Source organism: Telmatherina bonti (genome assembly GCF_933228915.1).
Source record: "Telmatherina bonti genome assembly, chromosome: 5".
Classification (NCBI taxonomy): Eukaryota; Metazoa; Chordata; class Actinopteri; order Atheriniformes; family Telmatherinidae; genus Telmatherina; species Telmatherina bonti.
The window spans coordinates 17,301,378-17,323,751 of NC_136623.1; the positions used below are offsets into that span (position 1 = coordinate 17,301,378).

At 37.8% G+C, this 22,374-nt stretch overlaps 2 protein-coding genes across 6 annotated transcripts in view; both read right to left on the reverse strand.

Annotated features, from left to right (window-relative positions):
• Positions 1-247: 247 nt before the first annotated feature.
• Positions 248-2,363, reverse strand: cd79a (CD79a molecule, immunoglobulin-associated alpha). Its single transcript, XM_079240763.1, has 4 exons — positions 1,921-2,363; positions 1,203-1,318; positions 914-976; positions 248-707 (listed from the first exon to the last, which is right to left on the reverse strand). Exons 1-4 carry the CDS (start codon positions 2,291-2,293, stop codon positions 582-584), a joined length of 678 nt encoding a protein of 225 aa, XP_079096889.1. The 5' UTR covers positions 2,294-2,363; the 3' UTR covers positions 248-581.
• A 2,225-nt stretch (positions 2,364-4,588) lies between these two features.
• arhgef1 (Rho guanine nucleotide exchange factor (GEF) 1) overlaps positions 4,589-22,374 on the reverse strand; it is a 45,084-nt gene continuing 27,298 nt past the window's right edge. For 2 of the 5 annotated variants that reach the window (XM_079240465.1, XM_079240466.1), the window contains exons 7-31: positions 21,257-21,397; positions 19,529-19,558; positions 18,718-18,823; positions 18,514-18,583; positions 18,321-18,350; positions 17,716-17,919; positions 17,117-17,255; positions 15,232-15,396; positions 13,753-13,949; positions 13,505-13,651; positions 12,973-13,055; positions 12,579-12,704; positions 12,311-12,425; positions 11,568-11,668; positions 11,343-11,417; positions 11,190-11,265; positions 10,550-10,717; positions 10,352-10,439; positions 10,173-10,265; positions 10,022-10,074; positions 9,789-9,920; positions 9,559-9,684; positions 9,168-9,352; positions 8,626-8,730; positions 4,589-7,736 (exon numbers count right to left, since the gene is read on the reverse strand). In XM_079240465.1, coding sequence (XP_079096591.1) covers positions 8,626-8,730; positions 9,168-9,352; positions 9,559-9,684; positions 9,789-9,920; positions 10,022-10,074; positions 10,173-10,265; positions 10,352-10,439; positions 10,550-10,717; positions 11,190-11,265; positions 11,343-11,417; positions 11,568-11,668; positions 12,311-12,425; positions 12,579-12,704; positions 12,973-13,055; positions 13,505-13,651; positions 13,753-13,949; positions 15,232-15,396; positions 17,117-17,255; positions 17,716-17,919; positions 18,321-18,350; positions 18,514-18,583; positions 18,718-18,823; positions 19,529-19,558; positions 21,257-21,397 — 2,755 coding nt within the window. In that variant the 3' untranslated portion in view covers positions 4,589-7,736. Of the gene's footprint in view, positions 7,737-8,625; positions 8,731-9,167; positions 9,353-9,558; positions 9,685-9,788; positions 9,921-10,021; positions 10,075-10,172; positions 10,266-10,351; positions 10,440-10,549; positions 10,718-11,189; positions 11,266-11,342; positions 11,418-11,567; positions 11,669-12,310; positions 12,426-12,578; positions 12,705-12,972; positions 13,056-13,504; positions 13,652-13,752; positions 13,950-15,231; positions 15,397-17,116; positions 17,256-17,715; positions 17,920-18,320; positions 18,351-18,513; positions 18,584-18,717; positions 18,824-19,528; positions 19,559-19,648; positions 20,014-21,256; positions 21,398-22,374 lie in introns of those variants that run through there. The other 3 variants (XM_079240467.1, XM_079240469.1, XM_079240468.1) reach the window with 3 other exon arrangements.

Below are 22,374 nucleotides of genomic sequence, written 5' to 3' on the forward strand. Positions count from 1 at the left end.
CAAAGTCCCGCCCCTGCCAAAATTTAAGCCAATGAATAACCGCGTTGAGATCTGACAGCCAATCATAACGTTAATAAACAGATAAGCGTCCGCCCGGTTGCCCTGGTTGTACAACTTGGAAGAACATCAATTCTTTCCTCATTCATATTTAAGACAAAGATCAAAGACAGACAATATAAAACTCTTTTGGATTTTACTTATACGCTTTTATTAATCAAGATCCCTTAAAAATCTAAGAAAGCAAATATTTTGGCATTTAGAAACAAAAAAGAATGAAAAGCAGTTCCACAGTGGAGCTACTCAAGATTTCAACCAAATTTATAAACATGACAAATACAGAATGTACAAAACATACTTATATTATAAAATGCTGGCACAGCCCTGATTTTATGAAAGTTGATGTAAAATAAACTGTAAACAGCTCCTGTTTTGATGAAGCAAGCAAAGAACATGATATCAGGTGACATACTATGATGTCAGCTATGTATAAACTCCATAAAAACACGTGTTGCAAAGAGTTAAAATTTCACACTCTTAATCTTTAGCTCTCAAAATACATTTGACTGTCGTTCCACTTTTCTTCATGGTTTCTCCAGCTGGATTTCTCCTGTTTCTTCCATAATGTTGCCCACATCCTGGTACGGACCTTGTGCCTGGGAACGCTCAATCTGATCATATGTTGAGCAACAGTCATCCAGATTTAGTCCCTGGTGTTTGCAATAAGAACAAGGAAACCCAAGTGAACACAAAAGCCTTTGAAACATGCAGCACTCTTATCAAATGAATTTGTGGTGTAAGACAGCATGTTCATTCGCACGTCTTTTCCTCCTGTAAGAACAGACTTGCAAAACTCCCTCTCAAATGGTTGCCATGACCTATGTTTGAATCAGAGGATGATTCATTTAAACTTTACCTGATAAATGTTCTCCTCCTCTCGTGCAACTTTCTTCATTTCAAGCTCATGCAGACTCTTTGACTGTGGCAAATGAAACAAAAGCAAGACATTTTGCATCACTGCAACTTAAAATTTAATGAAGTCATGAAATCCTTTAAAAAAAATATCCATATGAGACAAAGTCTTCTGACCAAAGAATAGTTAAAGCGGGCTCTATCACAAACCGCAGTTATTTCTGGTATGATTCAGATTTTTTACTGCAACAGGTATTTGGCAAAATTATACTTCATTAGTGTGATTTTCTGACCTTGAACAGAAGCATCGCAGATGGAAACAGCACACACAGCAACAATAAGATTCCTTCAACTGTCAGGATTGTGTTTTTGGTGCTTTCACTTAAAATGATCAGTTTCTCCATTGGCTCTAATTGTGCAAAAAGGGTTCAGAAGTTAGAATTGTTCCAATAATCAATAAACAAAATCTGTAATTCCTTGTGATGAAACTGGACATGTTAGAGAACCTTTAGTGATTTTAAAATAAACACACACCCACATTACTACAACTGCTTAAAAGACTTACAAAGAGATTCATTTCAAGGTTGTTTTTATATAACTGCTTTGTTTGGTATGAATACCACAGCGTAACATACAGTTGATAGTATTGTGTGGCCAGAACATGTTCTGTAAACTAACTCAGGTTATCGCACACATAATCCCAACAATTAGATGGCTTTACCTTTCCACATCTGCCATCTGTACTTAATGAGATTAAAATGCAGAATACATTTCAGTGAGACTAATACTATTACACTTTAGCTTGGACACAATTTGACCCTTTTTAACTACTGACTGTGCAACAGTTTGTAATGAACCAGTCTCCCAAAGATTAGCTGTTCGGCAGAATATATGGAAGCTGTCATTCACACAAGTCTCAGATAGACTCAGGTTAACAGGATTTATGTCTTATGAAATGTAAGCGGTGCTTAGAGCTTATTTGACTTGATACATACACACACTTACACTTACTGTATACTTGCATATAGGTGCCAGGGGTGAAGATTTGAGTGTTAATCAGTTTACACTGGTACAGCCCAGTATCATTCAGCTGGACTGACCGGAAGGTGATGTTGCCACACACCTCCCCCTCCGGCTTTTTATATGATATCTGGATGATATCTTCCCCACTACTATTCACATGATACAGCTTGTCAGACACATCACGTTTCTCCCAGGTGAAATTCGAAGGTGCATTTTTAAAGCAGCATTCAAGGGAAGCCGATTTGGAAAGTTGCACCTTCAAGAAGGGTCTGTCTGGCAGTAAAATCACCTCATCATGAGCAGTACTACCTGCAAAAGAAGCAAGAATAACTTTTTGGTTCATTTTTTCAAATTGTTTCATCAAGTGTGGATATACTGTAGAAGTTTGACCAGCATTGTCATTGGATATGAGGTGATGAAAGTTTTAAATATACTGCATCACCTACCAAAACCAACATTCAACCCTGACAGCATAGCCATCTGTTCAGACAGGAAATCTGGTTCACTGAAGCAGAACTCTAAAAAGCCTCAATTTAAAAGTACTATTCAGAGTACCTGCAAGCACATAGCAATCCCTAATTGTCTCTAAAATCAGTAACTAGATGAATACAACTTAATTATGAATTCTAATATATAGGAACATAATCAATGTATTCATTTAAATGAGACAAAAGAAAAGAATTAGCCTTTCTAAAATATGACTTACCAGCCAAGCTGCAGAGCACAAAGAATACAGCTAATCCCATTTCCATTCTTTTTTCTTTCTGTAAATGTTGAATTCAAGAAAAAAAAAGCCTAATGAAGTAACACAGCTTCAACTACAGACTATAATGATCCACTCTTCCTGATTTGTGATCACACACAAAGGCGTTTTCTCTTTTGCCTGTCAGGATTCATGCCTGAATGAATCTGAACCGCCCCACATTTACGCAAACATGACAGCTGAACATGAACTCTAAAAATCAACATATACGCATCATTTTAACACAAAAAGCAAGGAATTGTGTGCTTGGTGGGCAGTTTCACCTATTTAATAACAGCCCTCTGTGTTGTATTCATTGCTAAAGAGCCTGATTAGTCAATTACAACTTGCAAAGTTCATGCTTCTGTGGAAAATGTGACAAAATACACTATTATCCTTTTATTTACTCTTATTTTGGTATGCTAGGTGTGTCTCAACAGACTAATTGATAAGACATATCAGAATGAAGCTCTGGAGCAGGGCTATTTAATTCAGTCCCACAGGGTCTTCAGTCCTGCTGCTTTTTTTAATGTTTCCCTGCTCCGGCACATCTGACTCAAATTCATGAGTCATTGTGAAGAACTTCACAGAACGTTGGATCCACTTAATTTCCATCAGATGCATTGGTGCAAGGAAACTTTGAAAACCTCAGGATTTCAGCCCTTGGAGGACTGAACTGAATGGCCCTGTTCTACAGCCAGTGGTGAACCCAATTCTATTAAAAAACAAAATCTGGGACCTAACTTCTCCCCTACACAGCCAAGATCATCAGAGTACCTTCAGAATATTGTCGTGGGGAGAATGGAATGGCCTGTTAACGTCTTGACTTCAATCTGACTGAACACTTGTGGGACCAGCATGAGTATGTTATCTCTGCTAGAGACTAAACTGGTTGACCTATAACAACTCCTGGTTGAGAAATGGGTTACCAATCAACATACAATGTTACCAGGCTGGTAACCTGCATGAGAAGGTTAAAACCTGTTTTAACTGTGCAGGAAAACCTCCACAAAATACTGACAATGTCTATCAATAAATTGTAACAGAAAAAAAAAAGAAAAAAAAAAGGCAAAACTATATATGTATTTCTTTCTACACTACTGTGGGAGAGCGTAATCATCCAATCCACAAAGCAGCTCTACATAAGAGTGAGTACCAATATAAATTGCAGTGAATTTTGGCACATTTTATGGGAGGCATTAACCATGTGTTTTGATTGGTTGCCAACTCCACAGAATCATGATCCTTACAAGTAATAACTTCCAACAATATATAGTCAAATAGTAATTGCTACTAATAAATGGTACAAATGATCAACCAAACACAAATGTCTTTACTTTTTGTGGGAATTTTTATAAACTTCACTCATGCTTTAATTTCATTCATTCATTCATTCATTTTCCAAACCGCTTAATCCAATTCAGGGTCGCGGGGAAGCTGGAGCCTATCCCAGCTGGCTTTGGGCGACAGGCAGGGTACACCCTGGACAGCTCGCCAGTCCATCGCAGGGCCACACAGAGAGACGAACAACCACACTCACGCTCACAATTAACCTATCATGCATGTCTTTTGGATGGTGGGAGGAAGCCGGAGTACCCGGAGAGAACCCACGCATACACGGGGAGAACATGCAAACTCCACACAGAAAGGCCACTGACCAAACCAGCCAAGGATCGAACCAGCGACCTTCTTGCTGTGCACGGTGGCGCAGTGCTAACCACTGCGCCACCGTGCAGCCGCATGCTTTAATTTATTACTTTAATTTTTACTGATATGAAAAATGAAATACTTTTTATGTAATCCAATGCTTTTTCCAAGTGACCGCAGGTGCCAAAAGTTTAACAAATTCAACATAACTCACAAGCTAATCTACATTTGTGTTTTAACTATAAAATGACAAAACAGATATTTATTTCCCCAATTTATTTTAAAAAAGAATTAAAAAACAAATGCGTACCACAATATTCCTCAGGTATACATCATTTAAGAGCCTCTTACACAATAAAAATCAACACCAAATACACAATATAGTTCTTGTAAATTAATTGTTTATGAATGGACAAGACAGCAGTGCCCAGTATGACAAGGAGCAGTGTGGTTGCTAAACAGGGCACTGTCTGGCTGAGTAAGTTTAAATCTTGCTGAAGATGGAAAAAAGTGAAAAAACATAAAAAATGAAAACAGCAGTTAACCCTGAACCCATCCATTTAGCATCCAGAGATAATCGCTCATGTTTACTGTACTTGTTTCTCACTGTGTGAAGTCAGTCATGAAAGCAACCAAAACTATCATGACTGTATTTAACTTAAGAGCCCTTTATAAAGCAAACAGAAGAAGGCACCACTCTATAAATACACTTTTTTATACATATTATATTGAATAAATGAAGAAAAAAAAACATCTGAAAGAAAGAGAGAGAAGTGCCTGCAATGGTCATCAGTCAGTGAAGCATACAGCCATCACTGGAAACTACGGCTTAAAACCCCTCACCAAGTTCTCTTTACAAATATTTCCCATCGGCTTGCTCAGCAGCAACAGTTCAGAGCAGGTTGATGCTAAAGATATTTGTTGTGGTTATATTTGCATAATTGTTAAATTAATTCATGCATAGACAAATTACAGACAATTCCGGTCTCTCTCACCAGCAAATGCATAGTACATGATTACAAATGTTTCTCTGAAAAATAAAGAGAAAAAGAAAAAAAAAAGAAAAAAAAGAATAAAGAAGCTTCCCTAATCCGTTGAAGTAAATCATCAGAAATACAGAAAAATGTCTGGTAAAACTGTGCAGTAAGAAACGTTAAGTATGTAGTATCAAGAGAGATAAGCAGGTCATATGGAGGCACATACAGCTACTTGTACCTCCATTCTCTATTTCAATTCCTTCAAGCAGATTTATGTACAATTACTATAAAAAAAAAAAAAAAAAAAAAAAAAAAGTGAAATGGCAGTAATGTTCCAAAATATACTTGTAATTCTAAAACTTGCCAAAATCAACTCAAGCACTCAAGCGACTCAACTGAGTTAACATACTGAGGTTCAGTAGGTCCAGAATGCAGAATCTATTGTTTCCAAAATGATGACAATGCTTAATAGGAAGTGATCATGACTACAGTGCCAGTAAAAGCTACACTGGAATGAGACTAGAGGTTTCCTTCCTGCAAGCCTCAGTTTCCTTTGTAGGCTCATATGGCTTCATTGTCTTGTTGCAGGTCCCACATGCTCAATTTAGTACCAGAACCTTTAACAGTGCTTTGCCTCTAATCCTCTTTGCAGGACAGTATAGTACAGCATGTACAGCTTTTTTTCCCCCCACTGTTTTGTTGGTTAAAGAAGCTGTTCATATGTAAGAAACCAGAGACCTGTAGATTCTGAGTTTGGTCATAGAACCTGAGCATTTTAATATACTTCATCTTGGTATCTACTTATACATTCATTAATGACCTAAAAAACTACATTTTCATCATTGTTCAATGTGCTTTTCAAACTTCAAAGTAGTTTGAAAGAAGGAAAAGCAGTTGGAAAAGCGCTGCCACACTAATGGGTCACTATTCAGCCTTCTGGGACATGCAACTATAAAGATGATGCAATGGCAGCATCAATGAGGATAAAACTGTCCTTTTTGTCTTTGGTCCTCAGTTATTCTGTTACTCAGAAATTTTAGCACAATTATAATTACAATCAACCATTCAGTAAAATACAAAGCTCAGTTCTGATAGAAATATTAAGGGAGGATTCTTCTTTTTTTTTTTTTGTTGCTATTATTTTTAATGTCACCACGAATGTAATCATTTAAAGTCATATAATACAATTCTTAAGCCAAACAATGCTTGTTCTTTTGGATCAGGAGTTGTAAACTCTTTCTGGGGGAAGTTTACACTGCAGAAATGCTGCAGACACATTTACACACTTCTGCAGTACTGGGCCATTTGTGGGTTGTATAACTCTGTGTGCATGCCTACATATTACATCAGCAGAGTTAGCACAAATCCTAATCTCATGTTTTTTCCACATTCTCTCATGATCATCTGCTTAAAGCGATACAAACCAAACCAACCTCTATACCCTTCTCAGACTTGCACCTAATCTTTCATCTAAACCTTGATGTTCATTCCACATCCCAGGTTTGGGATGTGGAAACCTCTCTGTTTTTGGAACAGTGTTGTAACATGTATCACTCGGATGAGGGTACTCACTGACCTAACAAGACTCAGAGGAATAAATAAAATAAGTACATACAAACAAGTCCCCATTATTAACAGCGTGATTGCCTATAGTGCCACTATTTATAAATGTGTTCATGAGACTTACTAACTGTAAGAACCCTCCAAACAAACATGTCCTTATTAAAAACTCTGTAACACACATACACACACTTCCTTACTTGCTTCTTTTAAATGAGGGCTGCCTACATGAAGCCCGCATGATCACAAACTGAATCAAAAAGATTAAATAATTTCAGCAAAGACAGTGTGTGTTCAACTTGTTTTGATCAGAAAAAAGTGCATCGCTGTTGTACTTTGGCATAGATTAAAAATAACATGTATCAGCAGTAGTTTTTCAATATATCCTCTAATGCTACATCAACACTTTACGGCTTTTGCATTCATTGTACATTTTAATTTTAATTGGAATTACTGTAGATTATTTTCCATGTCTTTTGTGTGCGTATGTGTGTTACAACAGAATGAAATCACTATATTTTCTTAGGCAGCAACTCCCTCACAGCATAATATTGCTTCATTTCTTTTGGCATTTCTCTCCAAAAACAACCTCCCACTAAAAGTAGGATATCCATCTTTTTTTCTTTTTCTTCCAAGCATGCAACCAAGCAGACACACACGTACACATGCACACACTTCCCATGTTGCACCACTGAACCACTGCACTGTGTTCAAAGCCATTACACTCATCTGGCAGGCAGAAAACTTCCTGCTTGGCTGCAAACAGCTGTGATACAATGTAATTCTGCAGCAAGCGTCCAGGCAAGACGTATGATGGTTAAGCGATTTCCAGGAAAGCTTCTGAAAGTCGTTCAACCCGAACCAGAACCAGTAAAAACCTAGAAAAAAAGGGAGTGAAAACAACAGAGAGGAAAAGCGTAAATGTAGGACGACAACTTTTAAAACGAATTAGAAGGATAATGGAGTAAATGAAATAAACTAAATGAAATAAATAACTCTTAATAGGACCTGGGGATACATGCACCTCTTTTCTCATTTTTGTTTTTAAATCAGATTTTACTAGGTCAAAATGGAAACAAGACGTGAATGGAGCTGAAAAAACATGCAGGAAATGACCTACTTAAGTTTTTGACCCCGGTTTCACCTCAGGAAAAACCAACAGCAAAAACAAACAAACAAAAAGAAAAAAAAAACAGGAAGTCTTAATTTTAAGTATGAAGGTTATTTCACATATTAGAGGTTGACAGTCTAGCAATGAGTCTGAAAACACTTCTCAAAACATATTTCATTTATCATATTTTTATTTAGATCAAATTAGGCTTAATGTTAATAGAATCTACTTGATGTTCTATTTACAAATAATATTTTTTATGGTTTATCTTGTGTTTATTTTGTAATTAATCCAAAGTTACTGAATTAATATAGAATTTAAACTTGGGTGAGGGATATGAAGGACTTCATTTCTTCCCACAGCACTGAAACTCAACCTTTACCTTTGACAAAAAATACCATACTAATAAATACATAAAGTCCTATTTGCTTCAGAATATCTATTTTTTCTCATTTAAAGAAAATCTTGTCAGGGGGCCTCTCAGTCTTCCAAGACCAAGCATCATCCTTCATATAATTTTGATGAATAACAAGACAAGACATGTCCCAGGTCACACCGGCTTTAATACAAACAGTTCTCGCTAAATTGGGAAACTAATCAGGTTTGAAATCATGAGAGCTTGAATGCGATTTAATCCTAAAGGCTTGTGTTCTCACCTAGTGGCCAGCAGGTAGTGTGATGGTGTCCAGCTGCAAGCTACTACCCTCCAGTGAAAGCTTAGAAAGGGCTTCCTGCAGCTTTTGGTGCTCCTCTTCTACAGCCTGCAACACACAAAATCAATATCAATATCACCTTAGGAACCGAGAACAAACTCATTTACAGACATACGCAATTCAGCCTCCTCCTCTTAACAACCTCTTTTTGTCTCTTTTGCTGCTTCCCTGACACATCCCATTGCAAACGCTGGACATAATAGCCATTTTTATAGAAGTCCAATTTCACAAGACAATTTTCAGCAGAGCAGTAACAGCAGTGCTGATAGGTTTTCTATTCTTCAGTTTCTTCTTAGTACCATTTGGCCCCATTTTGTCCACTGTTCACTCCTTACTTAAGTTATCCTCACTGCAATGCCCAGATCTGCGTCTCGATCCACTCCAATCATCCTTTTTTTCTTATTTTTGGTCCTACATCTTTTTCTGCTCTTGTCATACAACCTGTTCCCTTCTCAATATTCTCATCCATCTTCCTCTCTTCTCACCTGTAGCCTTTTTAGTAGGTCCTCCAGGCTGTGCAGCCTCCTGCTCACTTCCTCCATCCTCTCCTGGGTCAACACCAGGGGTGCGCTGATGCATCTGTCCTCATTGTCTTCTGTCTTTGCACTTTCTTTATCACAAGCTTTGGTGTCCACCTCTCCAGCACTTTTGTCTGTGGGCTGAGCTTCATCTGTAGACAAATAGACAATTTAACACATCTGCCTACAGTTGTGCTTTAAGTGGCAAAACATTTTAGAATAGAAAGGTGATTATAAGCAGTACAAAGATCTTTTTACTAAATTAACTTATTATTCACACAATAAAGCTGAGCTACTCATCTAACTCCAAACACAAATAAATGCATGCATCTTTAAAAGAAAAGCACAATAAGCCTACCCGTTGAATGAGAGCTATCTGTTTCTTGAGTAGGTTTTTCTGACTGCTCCTCCTCATTTTCATCATCAAGCTGTGAGTCTTCGGACAGACTGATGCTGCCAATCAAGAGTCTTTTCAGTGACATGACTGCAAGAGGAGACAGATCGCATAGTTTTATTAGCACAGGCCAGCAAATATGAAAAGAAAAATAATAAACAATAACAAATATTGAAAGGAAGACCCTGCATCACCTTCGTCCAAAGCGCTGCTGGCCACCTTCTCCTGATTGCTGTTGGAGTGGCCTATCCAGTCAGATAGAAAAGCCATCAGTCTGTTCCTGGAATCTGTGGACCTGTCATCCATTAAGCCGTCTTTATCACGATCTACAAATGATGACAGAACTCAGCTTTGGCTTCAAAAATTCAGAAATGTGTATTCTGGTAATGATGAAGTGCTTTAGATTTAAGGTCTACTGTGATCTCACCACTGCTGTTTTTCAGAGCTCCATTCTCAGTAGGACTCAAAATGGGACTCGGTCTGATGGATCGAAAACATCATAAAAAATTAGATATTTAGAAATCAGTATATTGTGGAATGCAATTATTTTGTTTTTTTCTTCACACAAAAGCACATACATGGGGACTCCTCCACCTCCAGGGGGCAGTGATAGCCTGGGTGTTCCACTCTTCTTCAAATCATCCACTGCTGCTTTTATTACATCAGTCCACCTTTAAATACACAGATGCATAAAGTTATGCTTTAGCTTTTGATTTAAATCAACCCAATTCATCCAAGGATTCTCTCTGACACTCACGTTTTCATCTCTCCAATAGACTGAGCCACTAGTTCATAGATCTGAGCACCACTGTCCCAAGTAAATATCACATAAAAAGCCTTTCGATCTGACAGACAGAAAAAGAATAGTAACTGAATGTTTTTGTGACACTGATCTTAAAACAGATGCGACTTGTATTTGTCTGTTAAGCCATGGTGATTGTTGTGTTTAGCTAACCTGTTGCCACATCACGGAGGAAGACAGAGTCCAGCTTAATAATGGGGCTCAGCATCTGCTTGCCCTCCTGTGCAGCAATAATACTCTTGCTTTGGCATTTGAGGACCATCTTGTCATCCTGCTTCTGCAGGAGCACCAGCATGTCCCCGAGCAGCACACACTGCACGTCTGAGTGACAGGTAGCAGAGGAAGTCAGACAGGGGAATAAAATCGCTTAATTAGCTCCACAGATATTATTCAACACATTCAAAGTTTAGTTAATAAACATTGACATGTATTACAAATACAAAATGTGTGCAGTGTTCACAGCCTTTGTTTCAGTCTTAAAATTCTGGAGATTTGCATGACTGATCTGAACTTATATTAAAAGGGGAAGTCAATTTCAGCCAGCTGCAGTACAGCTGGGTTTTCTTTTGCACTCATTAAAATATTCAAATATAAAAAGAGAAATGAATTATGAAAATGTACACCACTTCCCACCAAAATATACTCCAGTTTTAAAATTTTTTAATGAAAAAGAAATACTACACATTGAAAATATTTTGCTAAATAAATTCACTGTTAACTATTAAGATAAAGCGAAACTTAGTTGCATTTTCTAAGCTAAAAAAATGCTGACCCCATGATGGTGTTTATTTACCAATAGCTTTCTCCTTGGTAACTTTCCAGATTAGTGGACCTTCATAAAGCATCTTTTTCTGAGTCAAATCAATGTTCTGAAAAAGAAGGAATGAGAAAAATCAGAAATGCAACAAAAAACGTGTGCTAAACAAACTTGTTGTCAGGACAATACCTTGTATTCTGTATATAGATCATTACTGGGTTTGAGTCCTGAAGTGTCCAATTTACGCTGGTACTCCTTTAAGGTCTGGAAGCAAGGTAAGAGATTGAAGGGTCAGCCTGCTAGCAGTATTATAACAGAGACCTTCTGGTGTGTCAACAGTGAAGGCACGAGACTCCAGTTGGTGCCCAATTGCTGCATAACAGTTTGTTGAGCAGTGCTTAGTGTGATTCTTACCAACAGGTTCTCCATCACTTTAACCTCTTCATTGACATGGTTGAGGATCTTTTTGCAGCAGTCTGCACTCTGTTGGATGCTCTTCTTTTCATCTGGGTTCTCTGTGGAGAGGCCAAAAACAGAGACTTGAGGAAAACACACCTTTCACAGCGCGGTCCAAACAAGAAACACAAAACAACATGAACCTGCTTTTCTCTCCCAACACCTCATGCCTCATTAAAACCTAAGTTAAAATAAACTATTCTGCTTCTTCTTTGTTTTATGTATCTCAAATAAGAAAATGTAATTTCTCTGACAACATTATTAATCAAGTCTGAGCCACTGGTGAGATATTTCTAAGCAGTATGAAAATATGTGTTTAGAAGAAAGAAATGTGCATTTCATCTCTGTTGATTCATCATTTATATTGTGACACACATACTGTTAAATGTCTTAGAACATATTGTAGTGTTAATCAGAAGCTTTAAAAATGTTAGATTGTATGACTTTTTACATGATTGTAATAATTAAGTTGTTTGGTTTGACAGCCATATAATGTGTCAGATAATGTCTTTCTATTAAAATTGGCCCCAAAAAGTGAAAATATATATTTACAATTCATCAGTATAAATGATTAATATTAAGATTAATAAGATTAACTGCCTTATTAGTAATAGCATATTGATGGAGGCACTCTGGCAACAAAAGTAAGGAGAAAAAAAGAAAAAAAAAAACATGAAACACACACACAAATATTTACACACCTGTGTTTTTGGCAATATTCTCCAGCAGGAGTGGATACTTTGTAAGCCTCTGCATTTCTATTGGAATAATGTCCTTGAGCTGCAGCCTGCGGCACTGAGGTTTGCTCTCTGCCTCCTGGGATTGAAACACGTACAGAGAGGGAAAGAGTCAGAGTGATATGATGCCACCTTTTAGACTCCTTGCATCTACCGGTGCATCCATCTATGATGATCTGTTGAACCTGCACAAATATATTTTTGAGTTAGTTTCAGAGGGCGCTAGTCGTACCAGTATGAAAGAGTTGAAGCGTGGCTCCTTCTTCTGCCTGCTCTTGATCTGGTCCAGGGCCCACGACTGGTGACTGCAGAACCGGGCGGTCAATTTCTGGAACCATTCTCCCTCTGTGCCACCAAACTGAAACACACATAAAGTCATACATTGTGTTAGATAAATGAAAAAGAAAAAAGTTAGAAAAATTACAAAAGAAGTTATAAAAATTGAGTGTAAATACTGATTTTAACCCTCATAGAAGGCTCTCAGATTTAGTCATGCCTGTAATATCATACCTTGTTTAATAACCAATGAACAAGACTGTACACATCATCTGGACTGTTATTTAAAGAAAACAATAAAAGAAAATACAAATTCTGTTAAAATAGAGAAAAAAAATAGTAAATCTCACCCTGTTGAATAATGTGGTGCCGATGGATTTTACGATAAATTTGTCATCTAAACGCAGTTTCTTCAGGCTCTCGTAGAAGACATCTGAAAGTCACAAAGATTTTCAGTAAATACTGAGAATGTCTTATAACCTTCCTCTGCTTCAGGATTAAAACTAGTACTGAACAAGATAGATGTAGAAGATCAGAGCAAAACCAGCTTTAGCAAAATTATTAAAAGTTTGCTGATTTAATTATTCTACTCGCAACTTTTAACACTGCAAGTATAGGTGATGGATGGGTGTGTGTGTGTATGTATATATAGATATATATATAGATATAGATATATATAGATATAGATATTATATATAGCTACAGATATATATAGATATATCCAGATATATATAGCTATGGGACTATACCTTTATGGGACTGCATATGAAAATTTGCACAGTTATAAAATGTAATAATAAACATGCAATGAGCTGGTTTCTTTGCTGTGTTGAGATAGACAAAAAGAAAAAAAAACCACTCATAACTGATCTTAACTCTTACAATGCATTTCAATGATCTCATCTAGGTTTGGAAAAATGGTCGCTAGTTCAGTTGTGGTGAGAAGCTCCTCCTTCTCTAATGGCTTGGAGAAGACTGTTTGAAGGACACTTAGCATTCGCACATGGGCATGCTCTGTTGCAAACAACTCTGAGGGGAAAAAAAAGAGAATGCGCACTGTAAACATCAAAAACATTGCACAATTGCAACTTTGTTTTGTCGGTACACTTTAACATCTTGCTTCATCTCACCATTTATGACTTCCTGACGTTTGATTTCCTTCTTATTTAGTTTGGACACAGCATCAGGTTGAGCCAGTTCCCTCCAGTTGGGCGGGTCCTGCTCAAGCTCAAGAAAACGTGGATCCATTTCCTCCAGCTGTGGGGAGGGGCTGGGAGGGGAGTGGCCTGGACCTTCTGGAGCTAAAACTGGTCCATCAACACTAATGCTGCAGAGAGAAATTACCATAGTTTAGAGTGGTACCATCAACTTTTGGTTGTGTTGAATATTAGAACCAGACATAAATAACAGGCCAAAGTAATAGCATTTAGAAAGTCCACCCCCTGACTAGCTACTGATTGTTCACAGGACTAACATTTTATGTTTACATACATTTATTTTTACTAATATATTTCATCAGCAATTCCCCTAAAATTGTCCAAGCCTTGGAAGGCCACCACATCAACAAAGACCACTGCCTGGTTATGATAAAAAAAAACAAAACACAAAAACAAAAGAAAAAAAACTGAACAAAAGAAGCCCAATCAACAATATCTCCTCTAGGAATCAGAGCAAAACAAACAAATAACTTCATGTATGTGTTTACTGTTTCAGCTAAGAGTGTCCAATACATTTAATTTAAAATTTTTACTTCACTTCTACAGTACTTTTCTAAAATGGACACAGCTCAAAGTTCTTTAATGAACATTTATAGTTGCATCAGTTCATGTTCAGTTCCTCTGCTAAACCATGTCTGTCTTTGTGATGGAGAGAAGCGCAGCAAATGGAAACTTGGTGATAGTTTAAAATCACTCTCCAAGAAGTGTCAATAAACAATAAATATAACAGTCACAATCTGAACTGGTGGTTTATTTACAAAGCACAGGGCTTTAAACTACTGCTGGTTGCTGGCACACTACTGCAGAACAAAAGATTATGATGTGCACAAACACAAATGGCATGATTTGGGGGTACACTTCCAGGCTAAGGTAAATACTGTAATGAATTAAAATAATGGTTGAATAAAGTTGAACTGACTGTGTAGTTCACCACCTTTGGAGTCCTAAGTACTGATGCAGAGCTGACTTTGTTGTCAAGAGTTACATTCGACAAACCCCTAATCTTTAATAAAGAGCTAGCATTTAATGTTTACCACACGGTAATTACTCAACTAACTCAAAAATCATTCTCCTTTAGGAGCAAAATGTCTCTGAGGAAATGAGAGTGCTGCTCAGCTGTTTTTCTCTTCTTTCTGGTCATTGTACATTAAAAACAGATGACCATCTTACTCAACAGTAGGTCAAGAAAACTACCAGCTTGACTGATCTGTTTTATAGGGAGCGCACGTGTACCCTCTGCCAATTCACACAAAGACAACAGTATTCTAAATATGATTGGACTTCCTAAATATTCTGACTGGGATTGGCTATATTGGTCCTGCTTCTTCTGTCTGTCCCTGCTGTGCACCTCTCCAGCCAGAGAGGTATTGAGAGGAGCTTGGCCCATCTTACGGATGGAGGTGGTGGGGTGTGAGTGGGGTAGGTGGTGTCGTCGAGGCCGAAGGAGGCTGGAGGTCCACGTCACTACGGGAACGAGATTGTTTGGCCCGAGATGAGCCACGACGGCGAGATGAGTGCCGATCCACGCGGGCGCTCTCACTGCGCCCCACTTTCCTACTGAAGGGAGGGAAGGTGGGAGAGGATGGGGGAAGAGGAAGATGGGGATGACAGAAGATGTAGACAGAATAAAGATGGAAAAGGACAGGTGAGAGGGAAAAAAAAAAGGTGCCAGGAAGAACAGAGAAAAGAGGTAGAATACATGCCAAAATCATTGGAAAAAAAACAGAGGAAAATGACAGTAGAGGGGTGAGTTGGATGCAGTCAGTTATGATTAAATTAAATTGATTATCAGGATGAAGAGAATTATGGAGGAGTTTAATCAGAACACTTACATGAAGAGAAATTCAGACAAATCAAGTGACAAGTAAATATGCACGAGATTTAACATGCATATTTTGATTAGACCATGAAACATAAAGCATGTTTCATACAATTAGGATATGGTAGCATCTTAGCATCAATTGATAAAAGTATGTAAAGTAACCATTTTGCCTCTAGACACTGCACTGTACAATAACTTCCAGTTATACACCTTAAATATCCTTCTGTCTAAACTGCTTATCGAGTTTGACAAGGTGCATACATATAAGCTATGAAAAAAAATCCATCTGATCTCAATCATCAAGCCAATTCCTACATTCAAGATACTTAACCACATGTGTGTTGAATCAGCACTGGAGCACAAAGCTCAATGTAAGTTGTGTGTGCATGTGAGGGCTGTGTTCTCTGTGTGATCAGAATAAGCTCTGAAGCAACATCCGTGACTCTGTCAAGGCGCTGACACCCACCTTGTCTTCCGTCTGCAAAAACACGGGATACCACACTGTTATAAACTCTCCTTCACACTAGTGTTAGCCACAGTAATAACCACAACATGCATATCCACACCCCAATGAGATATCCTAACGGTATGTTTCAACCACTGCCAGAGCTGCATGATAGGTACAATGCCAAAGCCCTTGGAACATGTAACCGCACAAATGGAGTAGACAAGCAAGGCGGACGACGGGCCCTAACGTGGACACTTAGGAAAGCACATGGAATGAGCAGCTAATATAAAGATAGCTAATTGGTTTATTCACTTTTCACAAATAATAACAAGACAATGGCAAAGTTAGCAACTTTTCCCCCCATTTTAGATATTTATACAAAGTTCAGACAATATACTATTATTCCGACTAAAATATCCAGATCTCCTGATGACATTCAAAGCTGAAGCTTAGGTGCAGAACAATTACCGGAATAAATATCAGCCCAGAGGAAAAAACCACTGTACTACCAACAGTTTCCTGGATTAAATGGAAAAATATGACAGAACTGTACAAAATGATGCCAACAAAACTGCAATGAAGCTCGGTTGTATAAATGAGATGAAACGCACAAAAGCAAGAGAGACAGAATGGCGTGGGAAGAGATTGTACGGTCGGTAATGAGGAAGAAAAAGGAGTAAGGGTACAAAGGAGAGGGAAGGCAAGGGGGACTGAGTTCACCTCGTCAGCCTCCTCAAAACTGCAGGCTGTTAGCTTGCGAGCAACGGGTAGCATGACAAAAGCTTGCACACAGCAGGGACAGACTGCTGGGGGAGTCTTACCACGCTCCCTCAGCCGGCGCAGTTCAGACACATTTATCTTCCCCCACCCCTTTCCACTGGTCATTTGTCTTTACACAACCCATGCTAAAATGTCTAATTATAATCTGATTACTATCTCTAATCTTGTAAATGCTTATTCTCTTTGAGTCATTAGACTTTGATGACACTTATCTCCATCCTTCCTACCTGTCTTTCTCCACAATCTCCTCTGGAGGGGGGTCGTTGGATAAGGTGGGCTCCCTGATGGTAAGCCCACTTCCCAACCCAATGGGAGACACATCACCCCCATCTAAAGTCGGAGGCTCCAAGCGATTGCTTGAGGGGCCTAGAGGAGTACAAAAGTAAATTTAGCATTTTTAATATCAGAATTGTTATGGCTAAACATGAAATAAATTTAAAAGTTGACACAATATCACAACGGTACCATATCCCACAGGTTCACAAGGGTATTTGTACTTTCTCTTTCTGTCTATCAAACAATACTATTGCACTTCACATATTTTCCAGCTTTAATCATGCTAGATATTGTTGATTTTGTGTTGGGATTGTAAAGCAGCACAGTCAATCATTTAATCCAGAACATTTTCCAACTGTGATAATTTCCCATTTAGACTAATATGACGATAATCTCCAGGGAATACATCCATAGAAAATTCCCATTAGTCCCATAATGACATTTATATTTTGGAAACAATGCAACAAAACAAAAACAAAAACTATAAGAAGAACCTCAAAACATAATTTGAACTTATAGATCTGTGTAATTGATCAATGAGCAATTTTACCATCAAGATTTAAAGGTTCTGGGCTGATAGTGGGGGTGCTGATGTTATTGGCAGACCCGTCAGTGGGCTCTAACCCAGGCAGAGCAGCTGAGCCTCCACTGGAACAAGATTTTCTGCTGGTGAGGGCAGGGATTGCAGGTTCACTCAAGGAGCCTCTGCCAGGTGTTATGCCTTTACGATCTGGAGCCACTTTATCCTTATCCACTGAGGAGGGGAAAATTGATGAAAATTATTAACATGACTGCAAGTCAAATAATGTAGCTGTCAAATAGCATGACCCAAAAGCACCTCATTCAGTTAATTAAAAAAAAAAAAAAAAAAAAGAGGACAGAGACTGTGAGAGGTAGACTATTTTAGCATGTATGATGCAATCAGGGTCTCTGCAGTAGACGAGAGGGTTAGTTTGATACAAGGGAACATGGAAAATCCTTCAAGAGAGCAGCCTCTGGACACCCCAACTACTTATTCACACAACTTCCTGGAAACACAAACTCAGCTGCCCCACCAAGACTGATATGGAACATGCAGACATGCTTATAGTTTGATTAGTAGGGATGTGATCATTCCACAGATGCAAAGGGAGATGGACTCTAAACAAAGAGTACCTTCAGTCTCCAGTTTTACTTTCATCTCGGCTGTAACAGGAAAGAAGGGTGGAAAAACATGTTCTCAAAGATATCAATGTGTCAAGATATCACAAATTATTGTGTCAATCTAAGTCACAGCTATTTCATAAACCTCAAAAGCATTTTTAGACATTCATTATGTAATTTCAGAGACAACATATTTGATACATACTACTGCCTCCAATCCAGTTTGGGATGCTGGGGAACACTCTGGGCTTGCCCTTTGTAGGTTCTTCTTTCTTCTAGAAAAAAAATTAAACAAAAAAAAAAAAAAGGACATTTTTAAAAAACTATTTGTTTAATTTTATTCATTGATGGTATTAAGAAGGTGTACTTCTGTACTGATGGTGGGGCTTCTCCTTAAAGTACTACTTACTTTCTGTCTCCTGAAGAAGCCTCCTTTGGACTTCTTACTTTCAACCGCCCTGGTTTTAACCCCAAGGTGCTTCATGTAGACAGCTACCGCAGAAAAGATGGATTGGCTAAGAGAAGAGTTAAAACAAGAATTAAAGTCCATAGATACATGCATATATATTTACATCAAATGGTGAATAAAATGTACAATAACTATCTCCATAATCTTTCTTGTAATGCTAAGTAACATTCAAATAAATGAATGATGACTGCAGTGAATAAAAAAGCTCTAGACCCAGGAAAAAGAAAAAAAAAAAAGAGGAGGAGGAGGGGTTTAAAACTGTGTTGGGAAGGGGAAATCGTGTATGTGCCTACAACAGAGCTGCTTTGTATTACAAGACACTACAGTTCCAGACAACGTGCTGTCTGAGGCAAAGAGAAATCACTTGGATTACAGCAGACGTTAGAGACTTGAAAGAAAAAGCGAATGGGGAAAAGCGAAAAAGATGTACATGACAAGGATGAATAATTTTGTTAAATTTATGTGCAGAATGTTTAAAATAGTGAATGTAAAATGCATCTTGTAATTTCAGAAAATGTCTATGCAGAAGCAGCTTTTTGACAAAGATCTATATATTCAACTAAAATAAAAGACATAATTCAAAGTGCATTTGGTGCAAATGAACCAGTTTGCAAAAACCAACTGACCACACCCAGACTAAAAATGCCATAATCAAATCATACACAAATTCATATGCATAGTCTCAAAAAGAACAAGGCAAATTTTATTGTAATTTTTATTTTTTTTAAAGAAAGAAAACAAAGTAACTCACCATTTTTCCTCATCTGAGACAATTGCAGGCCTGAAAGAAAAGACAAAACAATGTCAGTTGCTTTTCTACTGAAGATGGGAAAAGATAGTACCATTACTGGTGATGCAAAATAAACCTGACCTTTTCCCTTTATGTAGCATTTTTCCTTTCTCTTGCTCGACTGATAACTAACTCCGTTTTTGGCCGGTGGAATCTAAAATTACGAAGCTTCTCTTGATCCAACTCAAAGCTGACTTTTGTTTTGTTGTGTTCAGAACAAAAGCTACTGATCATATTCTAAGATTTAAAAAAAAAAAAAAGAAAGAAAATGCAAAAATTAAAAATTAAAAAATGTGAAATCAAAAGCAATAAAAGCTGCACATCTGCTTGTTTCTGTAAATCAGAAATCAACTTGCATGCTAAAAGATTTGCACAGAAGTCAAACTATTGTCTCCAGACTCCCTAAATCTATCTGCTGAGGCTTCTCTGTCTTCTAAAAGGTCTGCAACGCGAATCCACTGTGAGCAATGCTCCAGCAAAGTGGAAACATCTATTTAATCATGTTTCTGTCTGATGCAACATGAAGGCAAGACTGTGGAAACTTGACACTTATTTTGAGATGAACATAAAGGATGGGAGTGGTTTTCCTGTGATTTCCCTGCATAATCCAATCAAATGGGCTGGTCGCTTTCTTTGCATCACCAGAAAGACCAATGAGCAAGTAAAGGGGTGAGGTCACTGTGTTGTGGTCAAGTGAGAGGGGAGGTGTGTGTGTGTGAAGGGGTGATCGGGTGCAAGAATGTGGGAGAGTGTGGGAGTTATAGAGAGATGATTGTCAAGAGGACTGGATGGAGTGAGGCTGAAAGAATCACTTGTGTGAAGGAGATAGCAATCCAACTGTGTGATGGCAGCTGAGTGAGTTGAGAGCTGAATTATAATGTCTTTGACAGAGATTTTTTTTTGTCTGTCCTCTCCACTGTCATGTATCTCCCACTGGTTTGATACACAAGATGAGAGCAGCTTATACACAGGGAATCTCCTTCCATTTCTGTAACTACTTGTTTTTTGGTTTTTTTTTTATTTCCGAAAAGATTAAGTTAGACAGCCTTCCTCCCTCTCCTTGGCCTCCTTTCCTCCTCTGTCTGACTTGCTTTTCATAGAGGATGAAACACTGTAGTTGGCTACAGGGTCAAGGATAGATTAACTTTCTCCAGATCTTATGCTTTCTCTATCTAACTGTGCTCAGGGCAGAAGTTATCCTACACTGATAACCCTCTGGCCCTTTAGCTCCAGTCTCTCTCTACTGCTGCATTACCCCCCTCCCCCATCCCAAGTTGGCAAGATGCCAGCAGAGAGCCTTCCTGCCAGCGTGGCACTACTGACTCCATCTTTTCCTCTGCCCTCTTCGTTTCTTTATCCTCTGTTGTGTTCTGTTTCAGTCACCCTTTTCCCTGCAGCCCTTTAATCTGGTATGTTTGTGGATCTTCCTCTATACGTAATAATAAATTAGAAATGTGTAAAGCAGATGTTGTCTATAACTAGTTTGAAATAAGAGTGTGGAAACAAACAAAGATAAAGTAGAAATAAATAACTTCATTGCTTAGCAATTATAAGTTGAAGAAATCATTTAAAAATACAAAAAAAAACAAAAAAAAACACACACATTATGATCTTGTATTCATATCTCACTTGAAAATTCCATTCTTTATGCCCAAAGTAATTTGTAATAAGAAAAGAGAAAACACCCACTGTGTCTCAGACATCTTTTCTAGCAGGTTCTCAGCCACGCATTTCTCCTTCATCTCCATCGGGATGCGATCAGTGGGATGATGACTCTCAACATCAACCAGTTCAGCCTCATTGGGAGTCATTCCCATCATTCTCTTTTGCCTGTATCACACAAAGCAGCAAGTTAGAAAATTGCCAAAAATTCTATTAAACCAATATGACAATCTGTGATAGTAAAGTAAATGTGGATGGACATAAAGACGGGGCTCGAGTCTGGTTGTGTGAAACACAGCAGTGGTGGATGAGATCAGCTAAGAATATAGCTGTTCTTTTTGTTTATGCCCAGTTACCAGTTTGTGTTACAAAAGGGTCTGTCTTCTAAACTGCAAAAGATTACTTGTACAATGGTTAAAAGCATAGTTGTCATCAGCTCAAGAAAAATAATTTTATCTCTCCTGAGCACATAATCTCCACTGTCATCACTCTGATGTCCACTGTTAGTTCATTCATTTAAAAAAAAAAAGAAATATAAGTACACACACATTCTCTCTCTACCTTCCTACCTACATACATAAATACAAAAGGAAAGAAAACTTAAATACTCATAATAATAATAGTACTATTGCATCATCAGATAAATATTTAAAGAAGTTCAAAAAAGGATTGGAAAAAGTATACACTTAACTGCTGTGTGAGAGAACAAAGCTAATGTTAAAGCATTAACAGTGATTAAAGAGGAATATAAAGTTGTTGGATTATTAAAAATATAATTAATATTGTAATCTACATATGGGCATTTTTGTCAATTATTTCATGGGGATTATAGCATGGGGATATTTAACCTTAACTATAATTTCCTTCTTAAATATTGTTAAATATTGGGCCCTTTGCAATCAGATTGTATCGTGCAATTAAATACACCAAACCCATAGCTTTTTAAGTGCACAGTAAAATCTATCAAGCACCAAAATAAACTATAGAAAAGTTTCATTAATAATTCAAAGGCTAGCAATAAAATCTATTCTATTCTACAGTCATTTGGCAGACACTTTTTCAAAGTGTCTTATAAGTAATAAGTGACCAATTAACAGTAGTAATTAACCTAAGATGCATAACTTGTGGGTGGGAGGAAGCAGAGT